Source organism: Chiloscyllium plagiosum, chromosome 13 (genome assembly GCF_004010195.1).
Source record: "Chiloscyllium plagiosum isolate BGI_BamShark_2017 chromosome 13, ASM401019v2, whole genome shotgun sequence".
NCBI lineage: Eukaryota > Metazoa > Chordata > Chondrichthyes > Orectolobiformes > Hemiscylliidae > Chiloscyllium > Chiloscyllium plagiosum.
The window spans coordinates 52384074-52397498 of NC_057722.1; the positions used below are offsets into that span (position 1 = coordinate 52384074).

Below are 13425 nucleotides of genomic sequence, written 5' to 3' on the forward strand. Positions count from 1 at the left end.
CTGTTTTCAGTGTCAATCAAAGTAATTTTTAAAAGGTCAGCTATTTTTTAAACCAATCAGATACTTATTTTTAGGAGACATGAAATGACAAAATGGAAACCAATTAACTCGGTTGGTAACTAAATCAAACATAAGTAACAAATTCAAATATCATAATTTGAACCAAAGCAGTTCTTGAAAATAAACATGAACAGTTACAGAAAAAAAAGGAACTATTTACAAAGAAAAGAGAAAGTGCAGGAAAAAACCTTTCAGTTCAAGTCATAATTAAAAAAAACAGAAATACCTTCTGATGGTTAAAATCCATCCCAAGTTTTAAGCAAAGAACACTTTGTTAAAATGGTGTGAAAATAAATAACTTCTTTAAAAATAGTGACAAAATTTTGGTGTGAACATGTAAATAATTTAAAGGTGTATTACAGGGATCAATGATTTCTAAGTTTGAAAACTTTCGGTTAAGTTATTGCAAGTGTACATTGCTCAAATTGAGAGATTCCAGCACATTAAACACTTAATATACAATCTATTCCACAAATAAGGGGGTATCTTTCATGTTTAACTGACAATTAAGTGAAAAAAAACTAAAATTGACACAGACCCCATTCCACTATTTTTCACTGTGCATTCAATTTTATACTATTCATAAAAATGGGGATACGTAAGTTCACAACAATGTAGTCGAAGATTCTGTGCTATATTTCATGTAGCAAGCCCATATCGCAGACAGGTTCCCTTCCGATGCCATGAATTGACTGGCATCATCAATGCCACATGATAAAGTGCTAATCACTACATTATGCAAATATGGCTGAGTAACTTAGTGATTGCATTATCATACCTATGTGCTATGAATAAATATATATGTATACTGCATGAATATAATTTATAATATGAAGAGTAAATTCTGTCAGCATACTTAAATCATTCAGAGTATTGCGAAAATGAATACATGAAGTCAAAAGAAAGGAATTCCTAAGTAAGTAAAATATATAACCAGAACGAAGGAAACCTCAGTACCAAACCTGGAACAAATCATACAGTACTGATCCATTTGAGAGTACAGTGCATAATTTCTAAAATAAACTCGTTGAAACACCATACAACATCCTTATATGTCAATGTACAGTTGGGTTTAGCTACCAGCGAAATATACTACTTCTATACTGAAAGAAAGCTTCTGACTAGATATTCATGCACTTGTGCAAATGTTTACATCACTCACTATCAGACAGGGAATACACATGAAAAGGATATGCTGGCCACACCTCCGTGGTTTTGCTGCTGGTTATGAATTTTCGATTTCCTCTCTGATGGATACTCCACAGCCAGATAATGCTCCAAAGAGTGCAAGTAGGCTGACAGTCCAACTGCCCCAGTCATATTAGTCCGTTGCATTCTAGTGCCAGCTGTCTTACTGGATGTGCTGCTAAAGATGAAGACCCAGGAGCAGGATAACAAGGGGCGTGTGTGTGTTTATATGTGTGTCTGTGTTTGTTTGTGTGTGTGGGCGGGTGCGATTCTTGACCATGTCAGGATGAGAGACCAAGGGTGATGAAACCTCTGTAGGTCTACCTGAGATTGAAGAAAGGGCTGTTTGAAGGAAATCCTTCCATTCCACTCCAGCTTTCTCATCTGGGGTGCAAGTTATCTTAGCTTCTATGGATCACATTTTGAATTATTTTTTATTCCTATTTATATATCAGTGAAATAGAATATTCCTGGAAAATTTGGTTTTACCGGCACCAGGTAAAGATTGAATTATGGCCGGTATGAAATGAATTGGTGAGCTATTTACTGGACTAAGTCACAAAGCAAGACATCCTGATCTAGTTCCTAGGTCCATTTGTTCACTCAGTGCAATGTATACCCATTTTAAATGTTATAGAAATAATTTGTATCATGGTCCCCAAGTTGGAAAACAAATTAAGTGCTGTATTTTTGAAAAAAAGCATTAAAAAAATCACATTTAGCAACTCATTTTCAGAAAGCCATTACGTAGATGCTAAAGAGGAGTGTGATAAAATTGATCATGGGGGCCAACTTGAAACATATTCAATTTTACTGCTACAGTGTTTCTTGTGTGAGGTGCCCATCACATGTAGTCTCTAGGTAGTTGATTAATGGTGCTGTTTGGTAGGGGCGAGCTCAAGCAGATTTTCTATTGTCACGGCTACCTGTGCCAGTCCTTTCTCTTCTAGAATGTGAAGGGGCAGGCACAATCGATCCTAAACAATGAAAAAAAAGGGAGGGGAACAAAAGGACAAGGGAGAAAAACAAAATTAACAAATGACATACATGTGAAACGAAAACCAAACATAGAAAAACTGAAAAACAAACTAATATGACAAAAATTAATTTTGAATGTTAATTGTTTGCATACAAGCAAATTGATGCATGTGGGAACAAACAGCAACAGAAGTTGGGTGGAATGCAGTTGTGAACAGTAACATCAGGATTTATCACTAATCAAACACCACTGGCAAAAAATGAAGTCTCACACCTTAACTCTGATCTCCATGCACCTGAACCCATAACATGGCTGACACATTAAGAAAGTGCAAAAAGTAAAGAAAATAGTATCTTATTCTTGTCTGGATGATTTTTGGATGGAAACTTAGATCTCCAAACTTCAATGGAACCAAAGTTTGCTGCTGTACATGTGAGGTGAATAACAAGTTTTTAAAATTAAAGATGTTGGGTCAGGTTTGACAAGACCCTATTTTGCATATACAGGATTTAAAAAGTAGTGTCCTGGGCCCGAATGTGTAAAACTTGAATTTACCAGGGTGCTGTAAATATAAGGCACAAACTTGATATCTGTTACTGAGATTTGTCCAGCATATGTTCAATAATTCCTGACCCAGCTGCAGAATGCATTACACAGAAAAGAACTTCTTATACCAAGAAAAAGTAGGACCCGCACTAAAATACCCAGTAGTGACAATCTTAAATTAAAATAAAATGCAATAAAATCAAACATAATGTTTTAAATCCTCAGAAGAACTGATCAAAAATAATATAAAAATGTAGTGGACAATTATAAGTTATCAGTAATATTCTTTCCTGTTGAATGAAAAACAAACTGAATTGGAAAATTAATTAAAAAGAAAGTGACTTAAGAAAATTCTATAAATATGCTCCTGTTTTTAAGAATACACAATGTTTTAATAAACCAAAAATCTCTATTTAAAAAAATTCAATTAATTTAGATCCCCATCCATCAGATTTCATAAAATCAGCAGTAATTTTGCATTTATCTTCATAATGGTGCACTTGAGTGGGCTCCTACTACATCCTAAATCATTTGTAATTTAATTGCCTTCCAATTTCACAGAAAATCTGTAATTTTCCTTAGAGAATATGGTCTACTGTTTCTTCAAAGTCAGATGATTTTACAAAATTTAATTGTAGGGTTATAGGGATGAGGTGGGTGAGGGTGGATGCTCTTCAGATGAGTGGTGTGGACTCAATGGACTGAATGGCCTGCTTCTACATTCTAAGGATTTGATGAAAAATTTATTATTCCCCAATTACTTCAAATATAGTATTAATGGACCAATAAAACTTGTACTTGGAAAGTGCTCTTGGCTGGAAGAATGGTCATAAACAATATTAAGTCTGCCCTGAGCTGAAAAGACCAGGAAGGTCTCAGGCTTATACCCACATTTGAACTGAATCAGGAAATCTCAGTTGGGCAGCAACAGAGTTGCTAGAATTGATTTGAGAGATAGTTGGACAAAAAATGAAAAATAAATCGCGCCAAAATTCTGATTTCCATCCTTTTGGAATGGGGCAGTGAATGCCCAAAGGGTTTGCACTCTGTGTTGAAATGCTGTCTTGGTTCATATGGGGATAACAGGCCATCTTTGCATGGCAGTAACACCAATGGAACCAGAACAGGAATAAACATGCCTCTTAGCTAAAGGAAATACATTCTGGTTTCATCTCTAATGAAAAGTACCTGCTGATCTTTTTCATGTATAAAATACATTGGATGAGAGGGATAATATGTAAGAAATAAAAGTTTGATATAAGTTTATTTCTGGCCACTATGAATGTACTTCCAGTTACTGAATTTCAGGTGTTCGCAACCAATAACTTCAACACAATGTCCACTGTGAAAATGTGAAGAATTATTTAACTAAATATATACTTTCGTCACTATGTATAAGAAAATAACTTGTTAAATAAACATAAATGAATAATTGAACAAAATTGGAAGTTGGCAATATAAATTTTCTAATTTTGCAAATTGTATGCTTGCAAGTTAAAGAAACAATAACACTTGGTTTATGCAATAGCAGATATGAAATGGCGTTACACAAAAAAAGCACAATTTTTGTGTCAAGATTATCAATATTTTCAAATATCATCAAGTTTAATGTTTCAATACAAAGGAAAAAGATGTATCAACTTTGTATCAGTGAGGTTTTCTTTTGAGATCATGGTGCTAAATCAGGTACCATAACTCTTAAATCACAGTTTTGATATAAATTATGTAACTGAATAGGTAGATCAGCTGTCTCTAGAAAATGCCTAAGTTATGGCATTTATGAAATATAAGGGTTAAGTAGCATAAAGTTCATCTGTTCCTACATGAGCCAATCTTTATTCTACTAATTTAAATGATTTTCTCTATCATACGAATGTTAAGCTTAATGATATAGATCAACAACAGTGTGCTTTTGCATATTAGTTATCAGGAGTGGTGAAACATTAATTATGGTGGCAGGACCAAAGATTGATTGATAATGGTTAAATTTAATGTAAATACAAATTAAACAGATGGTAGAAATGAATTTTATTCACAAGAAACAAAACATGTAGTATTTATTGCTACTGAAACTATCTATTCTTGTAATGATGTTGTTTAAATGAATGATCAAATCTGTGTAATGTTTAATACTAATATATATGCAGTAGTGATAGTGTAGTGAAGTCCAGACACAGCATGTGCAAAAGCTTTCTCACATATCCACATTTGCAGAATAAATTGACATGAAGATAAGTAATACTTCTACAACTATTAAGTTCTACACCAACCACCAACATCTGAAACAACAGGATTAATAACTTAATGTAGTGGATTAAAAATCATGGGTTGAACATAATCAAAACAATCCAGCAATTGGTTGACAAAAAGAATAATTATTTTTTAAGGTAAGGTTTTTCAGTGTACTATCTTCCTAGTTCCAGGAGCTCATTTACAAACGTTGAAAATCGGGAGTTGGAGGTCTCATTAAAATGAACACCACAAGTGTACTCCATTATCTAACAATGATCCCATTTTCAGAATTAGCCCAACAAAAGTGTAAACTGAGCCTTGATATTTTGAAAAAATCTTTAATCTGATTAACAAGAAAACCCAAATATTATTTTGATGGAATTGCAATTATGTAAACCTAAATTTTTAGTCAAAACTATAATGTCAGCTAAGAAAGCATAAACTTTTCAGTCAAACAATGGAGTGTTGACTGAATTGAATGAGTAGCAGAAAAAAGCGGCATCTAGACAACAAAATCAATTAAACGTCATGAGAAATAGTATGAAAGGCACTGTGAATGGCTTTTCTTCGAAAATACCAGGAGTATGAAATCTTTATTAAAAATAATCTCACTGTACTTAGAAACATTTGTGATTTTGAAACTAAGGCCAAATGCACTTTGCAGTCACTCTGTCCCCACCCCCACCCTCCACTTTCCCTTACACATTCTTTCTTTTCTAATTAGAACGCAGCGACCCAATGGTACACAGCAAAAAGCAGCAGCATCACATTAATGTAAAAAAGAGCAAAGCCTGCAAGCTGGCCACCAGAGAAGGGGGTGAGAACAGGACTGGTTATGCTTGCTCCCAAAGTCAGTAGCATGTCAACCGTCTTTTGAGTGCTGAGGAGGTTGGCTTGGAGCACATCAGATGAAGAGCAAAGGTCATCCTTCCAATATTTCAGTGATAGCAGGAGAGAAATGACAGAGAAAAATTAGTTGAGAAAAATCAGCATGCAACATTTACTCTCAATTATTTTTATCTTTCTCCCATTTCAGATTCAAGCACATAAACACAAGGTGTGCAATTAACTTCCAAAAATCAGTATCCAATTTAAAGGAAGCATTAATTGAAAAGAAGTTCCAATTATTGTTCACCTTACTCTCTTTCTTTGTGGAAACAAGTGTAAAATGTTGAAGACTTGTCAAAGAATTGAATGTTGGATTTAACTATTCAAAATCTATTTGATTATTTGTTTTGATTTACAAAGGAATTTTAAGAATTTTTTCATATAGATGAAATCCATGCTGTAAAGTTGAAACAGGTTGCTTCTGTTCAATTTAACTGAATTCTTATGAGAAAATTACAGTTTTAACACTAGAATAAGCTGTTAGTTGGTGGTATTATCATCCCTTGTTTCAATTTCTAAACACTACTGTATCACTTGCTACTGCTGGATAATTATTTGTCACAGAGATGGAAACAGACCCTTCGGTCCAACCCGTCCATGCCGACCAGATATCCCAACCCAAAGTTATGTTGAGGGGTATCAGATGTCAAAACTAGGATGAACATTAGCAAGCAAAAATCAGGAATGCTCATCTCTCTTTTATTCTCAATCCTTCTGCATAAATTGAGAAAAGACAGACCATTAAAACTCCTAAATTCCTTTCTGGAAAAGCAGAATCAGAGAGAAATGTACAGCACAGAAACAGACCATTCGGTTCAACTTGTCCATACCGACCAGATATCCAAAATAAATCTAGTCCTATTTGCCATTGTTTGGCCCATATTGCTCTAAACACTTTTTATTCATAGACCCATCCAGATGTCTTTTAAATGTTGCAATTGTACCAGCCTCCACCACTTCCTCTGGCAGCTCATTCCATAGATGCGCCAAATCTCTGCGTGAAAATGTCCCTTTTAAATTTTTCCCCTCTCACCCTAAACCGATGCTCTCTAGTTTTGGACTCCCACACCCCAGGGAAAAGATCGTGTCTATTTACGCTATCCATACCCGTCAGGATTTTATATACCTCGATAAGGTTACCCAGCAACCCTATAGCTCAAATCCTCCAACTCTGGAAACATCCTTGTAAATCTTTTCTGAGTCCTTTCAAGTTTCACAACATCCTTCCTTAGCAAGAAGACCAGAATTGCACACAACATTCCAAAATTGGCCCAACCAATGTCCTAAACAGCTGCAACATGATCTCCCAACCTCTGTACTCAATGCACTGGCTAATAAAGGCAAGCACACCAAATGCCTTCTTTACTATCCTATCTATATATGACTCCACTTTCAAGGAACTATGAACCTGCATTCCAAGGTCTCTTTGTTCAGCAACACTCCATAAGACCTTATCATTTAGTGTATAAGTCCTGCCCTGATTTGCCTTCCCAAAATGGAATACCTCACATTTATCAAAACTAAACTCCATCAGCCACTCCTTAGCCCACTGGCCCATCCGATCAAGATGCCAATGTAATCTGAGGTAACCTTCTTTGCTGTCCATTACACCTCCAATTTTGGTGTCATCTGCAAACTTATTAACTATACTTCCTATGTTCACATCCAAATCAGTTATACAAATGGCAAAAAGCAGTAGACCCAGAACCGATCCTCATGGCACACCTCTAGTCACAGGCCTCCAGTCTGAAACGCAACTCTCCACCACCACCCTCTGTCTTCTACCTTCATGCCAATTCTGCATCCAAATGGCTAGTTCTCTCTGTATTCCATGTAATGTTTGAAGGATGGTGGGCAGATGAAAAGTTTCATTCGGACCAAAGTAAAAAATGAAGGATTCATGTTTTGTCACATCCGTGTCTAGCTCTTAGATTATATTGAATATTACGGCTGTGGTCTTCTATTTAAATCTGTTTGTATACATTATAAATAAGAGAGAATAAGCAGGTGTCACGGCTGCTGGAAACCTTTGCATATGAAATCTACTCGAATGACACTTTAAATCTGATTTCTGACATTCAGAAAGATAGTGATTTGGACAATAGCTAGCTGCAAAGCAAAATATGCAGGCCCCAAGCAAAATAACCCTCAAAATAGTACACAATAGACACACACCCTCTCAGTTTTATATGAAAAACAATTACACGTTCCTATCTTTGCTAATACATTTTAAGCCTGCAGCACATGAGCTAGGCTCACTAAGAATCTCAGACAAACAACTTCAGATTCCAGTGAAGTCTTAGGATTTGTTTCAAGTGAATAACATCATTGGTAAGAAACTGTTATGAGATCAATATTCTGTCGCTTATGCTAACATAAACCAGGGATTTAGACCAGATCAGTACATATCTTGCAAAAAGCATGAAGGAAAATGATTTTTTTTTTCCTTTATTCACTCATGGGATAAGGGCATTGCTAGCAAGGTAAAAATTATTGCCCATCTCTAATTGCCCAGAGGGCAGTTAAGAGTCACCCACATTGCTATGTGTCTCGAGTCACATATAAGCCAGACCAAGTAAGGATGGCAGTTTCCTTCCCGAAAGGACAGTACTGAACCAGATGAGTTTTTCCTTACGATTGGCAATGGACTCATAGTCATCATTAGGTATTTATTTCCAAATGTTTACTGAATTCAAATTACACCATCTATCATGGCAGAATTTGAACCCAGATCCCCAGAACATTAGCTGGGTCTCTGAATTAACAGTGCAGCGATAATACTACTAGCCATCACCTCGCCATACATTACTGAATACATTAATGCGACCTTAGAAGTTGATCTGAAATATAAGCCGCAAGATCAGTAGTTCCTGAACATTCTTCATATTCTTTGAGGTAAATTACAACATTTTGTTAATGATATGTTTTGAGTGAGGTTATATAATGACTGCACTGCATTTAATCAATTGATCGCATAAAGCTTTTATATTTCATTAAGCACACAGAATTGAGGTTTACAGTACCTCTTTCTTATCCTTTCATGGCAGCAATATGGTACAGGCATAGCCACAATGCCAATAGAGTTCCAGGATTTCGATCCAGTGACACGGAAGTTCAGTGATATATTTCTAAGTCAGGATGCTGAGTGTTTTGAAGGGCTATGTACAGGTGATAGTTTTCTCATATATCTGCTGCCCTTGTCCTTCTCAATGGTAGTGGTCTTGGATTTGAAAAGTGTTATCTAAGGAGCCTTGTGAATTTCTGCAGCGTATTTTCTAGATGGTGCAAACAGCTGCTATTTTGTATCAGTGATGGAGGAAGTGATTGAGGATGTGGTGCCAATCCATCTGCTTTATCCTGGATGGTGTCAAGCCTCTTGAGGAGAGCATTCCATCACATGCCTGACTTGGGCCTTGTAGATAGTGGACAGGCTTTGGAAATCTACATGCCAATCAGAGTTATTCACTGCAGAATTCCTAGACTCTGACCTGATCTTTTGGCCACAGTATTTATCTGGCTGGTCCAGTTCAACTTGTGGTCAATTTTGACAGTGGAGTATTCAGCGATTGCAACGCCACTGATTGTAGAAGAACAACAGTTAAGATTTTTGCTTTTTGGAGATGGTTGTTGCCTGGCACTTGCGTGGCTCAAATGTTACTTTTCAGCCAAAGCTTGAATATTGTCCAGGTCTTGGATACAGACCATTTCAGTAATGGGCTTACAGGGTTATTATGCGGGTTGTTTGATACATCTATTCAATTGCTCAAGATTTGCCAGGGCTTTGTTCACACTGAGTAAGAGTATGTAGTACGTTGTTTTATTCCAAAAGGGGTATCAGCAACAAAATGGGGTAATAATGGGTAAATATGTCGTTAAACAACAATTTACCTGAAATGATTGCTACATATAGCTCTTGACACTATTCTTGGCCTGAAGTGCTCAATTGTCGCAGCTAAAGCAGATTGTATATTTGAGGAGTTCCTCATTTGACAGAAAGCTATGTTCAATACGCTGTCATATCCAAACACAGTATCAAAAAGATCACAGAAAGCAGGAACATAATGATCTGGTCTAAACACAGCCAAACTATGTTAAGTTATAACTTGTTAGAGAATTGAAATCTTTTTCTACACATGCAGGATAAAATCTAGCTAAAAGATTCATCTGGTTTCCTGCCTTAAAATGTAGATATAATCAGCCACATTACCGATTTTATAGAACATAAAATTAAAATTTGATGGCTGATCAATGCCACAAAAAATAGAATATTGAAGAGAAGAAAAGTCATCAAAAAGCTGAAAAATTCAACTTCAAATTACACAGTGCATATCAATACCAGTTTCGGAATTCAGTTACACAGCTTCAGAACTGCTTGGGTGTAGGCAATTTTTTATACAAAGCCTTATCATTAGCTCAGTTGATGCATTAAATTCCAAAACTCAAGTAAAGATTCTAGAAAACAATGTAGTTAAAAACACAATTTGACATTCAATCTCTTTAAACCAATGTTCCAAATATTAATAGATTTAACTACACACCATTAACTGCAAACATTCTCGATTCAAATGAAACTGAATTGATTTAATTTGACTCAATTAAATCTACAGTTTTGGTCATAATGGCTTAATTAAAGCTTGACATCAACATTGGGTGGAGGAGCTGGTGTTGTTGATAAATAGTACACTTAATCATGCAGCAGCAATGATACAATATTTTTAATACTGATACAGAATAGTCCACTATAAAGTAGAAGGGTACAGACCTGTGGTACACCAATTCTCTTACAAGCATCCAGGAAATTCTCCACATTTCGTCTGCATTTTGCCATAGTCAGTTTGGGCTATAACCAGAAACAAAACAAGCAAGTGCACCTCAGTCAGGGAACAGTGTGTGGCAGAAAGGGCAAGAGGGGACAGATAATGGATGAGGAAAAGGGAAAAAAGACATAAGAAAATTCATTAGGGAACCAATCCAAAATTCAAGCAATCCTTGCAATTATAAATACATAGGAATCAATAAAGCAGTTGTCATCATAAACTACCTCAATAAAGTTTGAGATGTTAGCTTAGCTTTTTGGATATTGATGCTGACATCCCATTTTGTATATTGTTAGTAAAAGATTTGATTTGGCTTTTCTTTGATATTGAAAGCTTTGAAAAGTATACAAGTAAGGAGGGAATACTAAAAGTAAATGTTGGCAATTTACAGGATGAAAATGGTGAGGTAATAATGGGAAACCCAAAAGTGGCAGAGACATTAAACCAATATTTTGACTCCGTTTTCACAGTGGAAAATAATAACTTCTTGCCAAAAACTGCAGTTACCACAGAGAAATTTTGTAAAATTACTACAACTAGGTAGAAGGTTTTGATTAAACTAATGGGGTTAAAGGCAGATAAGTCACTGGGGCCTGATGGCCTGTATCCTTGGGTATTAAAGGAGGTAGCAGCAGAGATAGTTGATGCATTAGTTATGATATTCCAAAATTTGCTGGACTTTGGAAAGGTACCAGTGAAGTAGAAACATGCTAATGTGACACCCTTATTCAAAAATAGGCAAAAAGTAGGAAACTATAGACTAGTTAGTTTGACCTCTGTAGTGGGGAATCATAATGTAAGAGATAAATGAACATTTGAAAAACCAAAGCTCAATTCACCAGCATCAGTGCAGTTTCATGAAAGGCAAGACAGGCTCAACAACTTGTTTGGGGATGTAACCAGCAAGATGGAAAGGAGGATCCAGTGGATGTGGTATAGCGAGACAATGTACTGCATAAAAGACTGATCCAGAAAGTTCGATCCCAGGGGGTTAGGGGTAGAGTATCGGCTGACTGACAAAAAGTATATGGTCAGGATGAATGGGTCCTCCTTTGGATGGCGAACCATAACTAGCAAGGTGCCACAAGATTCAGTTCTCAACTACTTCGAGTCTATACAAATGATCTCCAAGCAGGGACAGAGCATAACATAACAAAATTTGTGGATGATACGAAAGTGGTGGGAAAACAGGGTGCACTGAAGAGATAGAGTTTACAAATGGATATCGACAGCTTACGAGAATGGACCAGGATCTGGCAATGGAGTTTAATGTAAGTAAGCGTGAGAGGCTGGAAAAATAAAAGGGCAAATTATTGTTTAAATGGGAAGCAGATTCAAAGTGTGCCAGTGCAGAGAAGTACAGGCATCTTTGTGCATGAATCACAGAAAAGTGGTTATGTAGGTGCAGCATATAACAAAAAAGGCAAATGGAATCTTGGCAGTTGTTGCAAAACGACTGGATTATAAAAGTTAAAAAGCAATGTTACAATTATACAAGGCATTGGTGAGGCCACACCTGGAGTACTGTGTCCAGTTTTGGTCTCCCTACTTGAAACCGAAGGGTAGGAAAAGTTGATGGAATAGAATTATTAATAAGAAATGAAATGAGGACAGTTGAGAGAGCTGATCTAGGCTCAGATGGCATACAGTCCATTTTTGGTGGAGGTAAATAACAACAAAGAAAAGATGACATCAATAGGAATAGAGTAGAGACCCCCAAACAGCAGCCACAATGCTCATAAAAAGAATAGAGCAATATTTTTACGCTTCACATTTAATGGGTTAATCAAGTTAGAAACGGTACCTAAAACAACTAATTCATAGAATGCATAAGGGATAGTTTCCAAGAGCAATACGTCATGGAGCCAACCAGGGAATAGACTATCCTGAATCTGGTAATGGGTCAGGAGGCAGGTTTATTAAATTACCTGATAGTAAAAGATCTCGAGGAAATAGTGATCATAACATGATAAAAGTTAATATTCAATTTAAGAATGAGAAACTTGAGTCAGAAACAACTCTGTTTAATTTAACTAAAAGGAATTACAAATGAAACGAAGATAGAATTAGCTGAAGCGGACTGGGCAGATAAATTAGCCAGGGGCAAGACTGTAAACAAGCAGTACAAACATTTAAGGAGGTAATTCAAAACTCTCAACAAAACTATATCCAGGGAAGAGAAATGATTCCAAAAGAAGGATAAACCAACCACAGCTAACCAATGAAGTTAAGGAGAGTATTAAATTTAAACAAAAAATATAACGAGGTCAAAGTCAGAGATAGCTCCGAAGACTGGGATAAATTCAGAATACAGCAAAGGAGGATAAAAAAAAAGGAAAAAATAAACTACGAGGGCAAACTAGTGAGGAATATAAAAACCAACGAGAAAGCGTCTTTAAATATATGAAAAGGAAGAGAAAGGTCAAAGTGAATTTAGGTCCCTTAGAAAATAAGTCTGGAGAGATAGTTTTTTTTTATTTGTTCATCACTGGCTAGCCAACATGCGTGCCTGTCCCTCGTTGTTCTTGAGGTGGTGGTGGTGAACTGCCTTCTTGAACTGCTATAGTCCACAAGCCCTCAGGAATGGAATTCCAGGATTTTGACCCAGCAACAGTGAAAGACTAGTGACGTATTTCCAAGTTAGGATGCTGATATGGCTTGGAGGGGAATTTGCAGGTGGTAGTACTAACCGGTAACCTTGTCCTTCTAGATGGA

The 13425-nt window shown here is 36.2% G+C and overlaps 1 protein-coding gene across 8 annotated transcripts in view; it reads right to left on the reverse strand.

Annotated features, from left to right (window-relative positions):
- Positions 1-1463: 1463 nt before the first annotated feature.
- lrch3 (leucine-rich repeats and calponin homology (CH) domain containing 3) overlaps positions 1464-13425 on the reverse strand; it is a 188148-nt gene continuing 176186 nt past the window's right edge. For 7 of the 8 annotated variants that reach the window (XM_043702401.1, XM_043702399.1, XM_043702397.1 and 4 more), the window contains 3 exons: positions 10656-10733; positions 5812-5932; positions 1464-2225 (listed from right to left, as the gene is read on the reverse strand). In XM_043702401.1, the coding sequence (XP_043558336.1) occupies positions 2146-2225; positions 5812-5932; positions 10656-10733 (279 nt within the window). In that variant the 3' untranslated portion in view covers positions 1464-2145. The remainder of the gene's footprint in view (positions 2226-5811; positions 5933-10655; positions 10734-13425) is intronic. The other variant, XM_043702400.1, reaches the window with a different exon arrangement.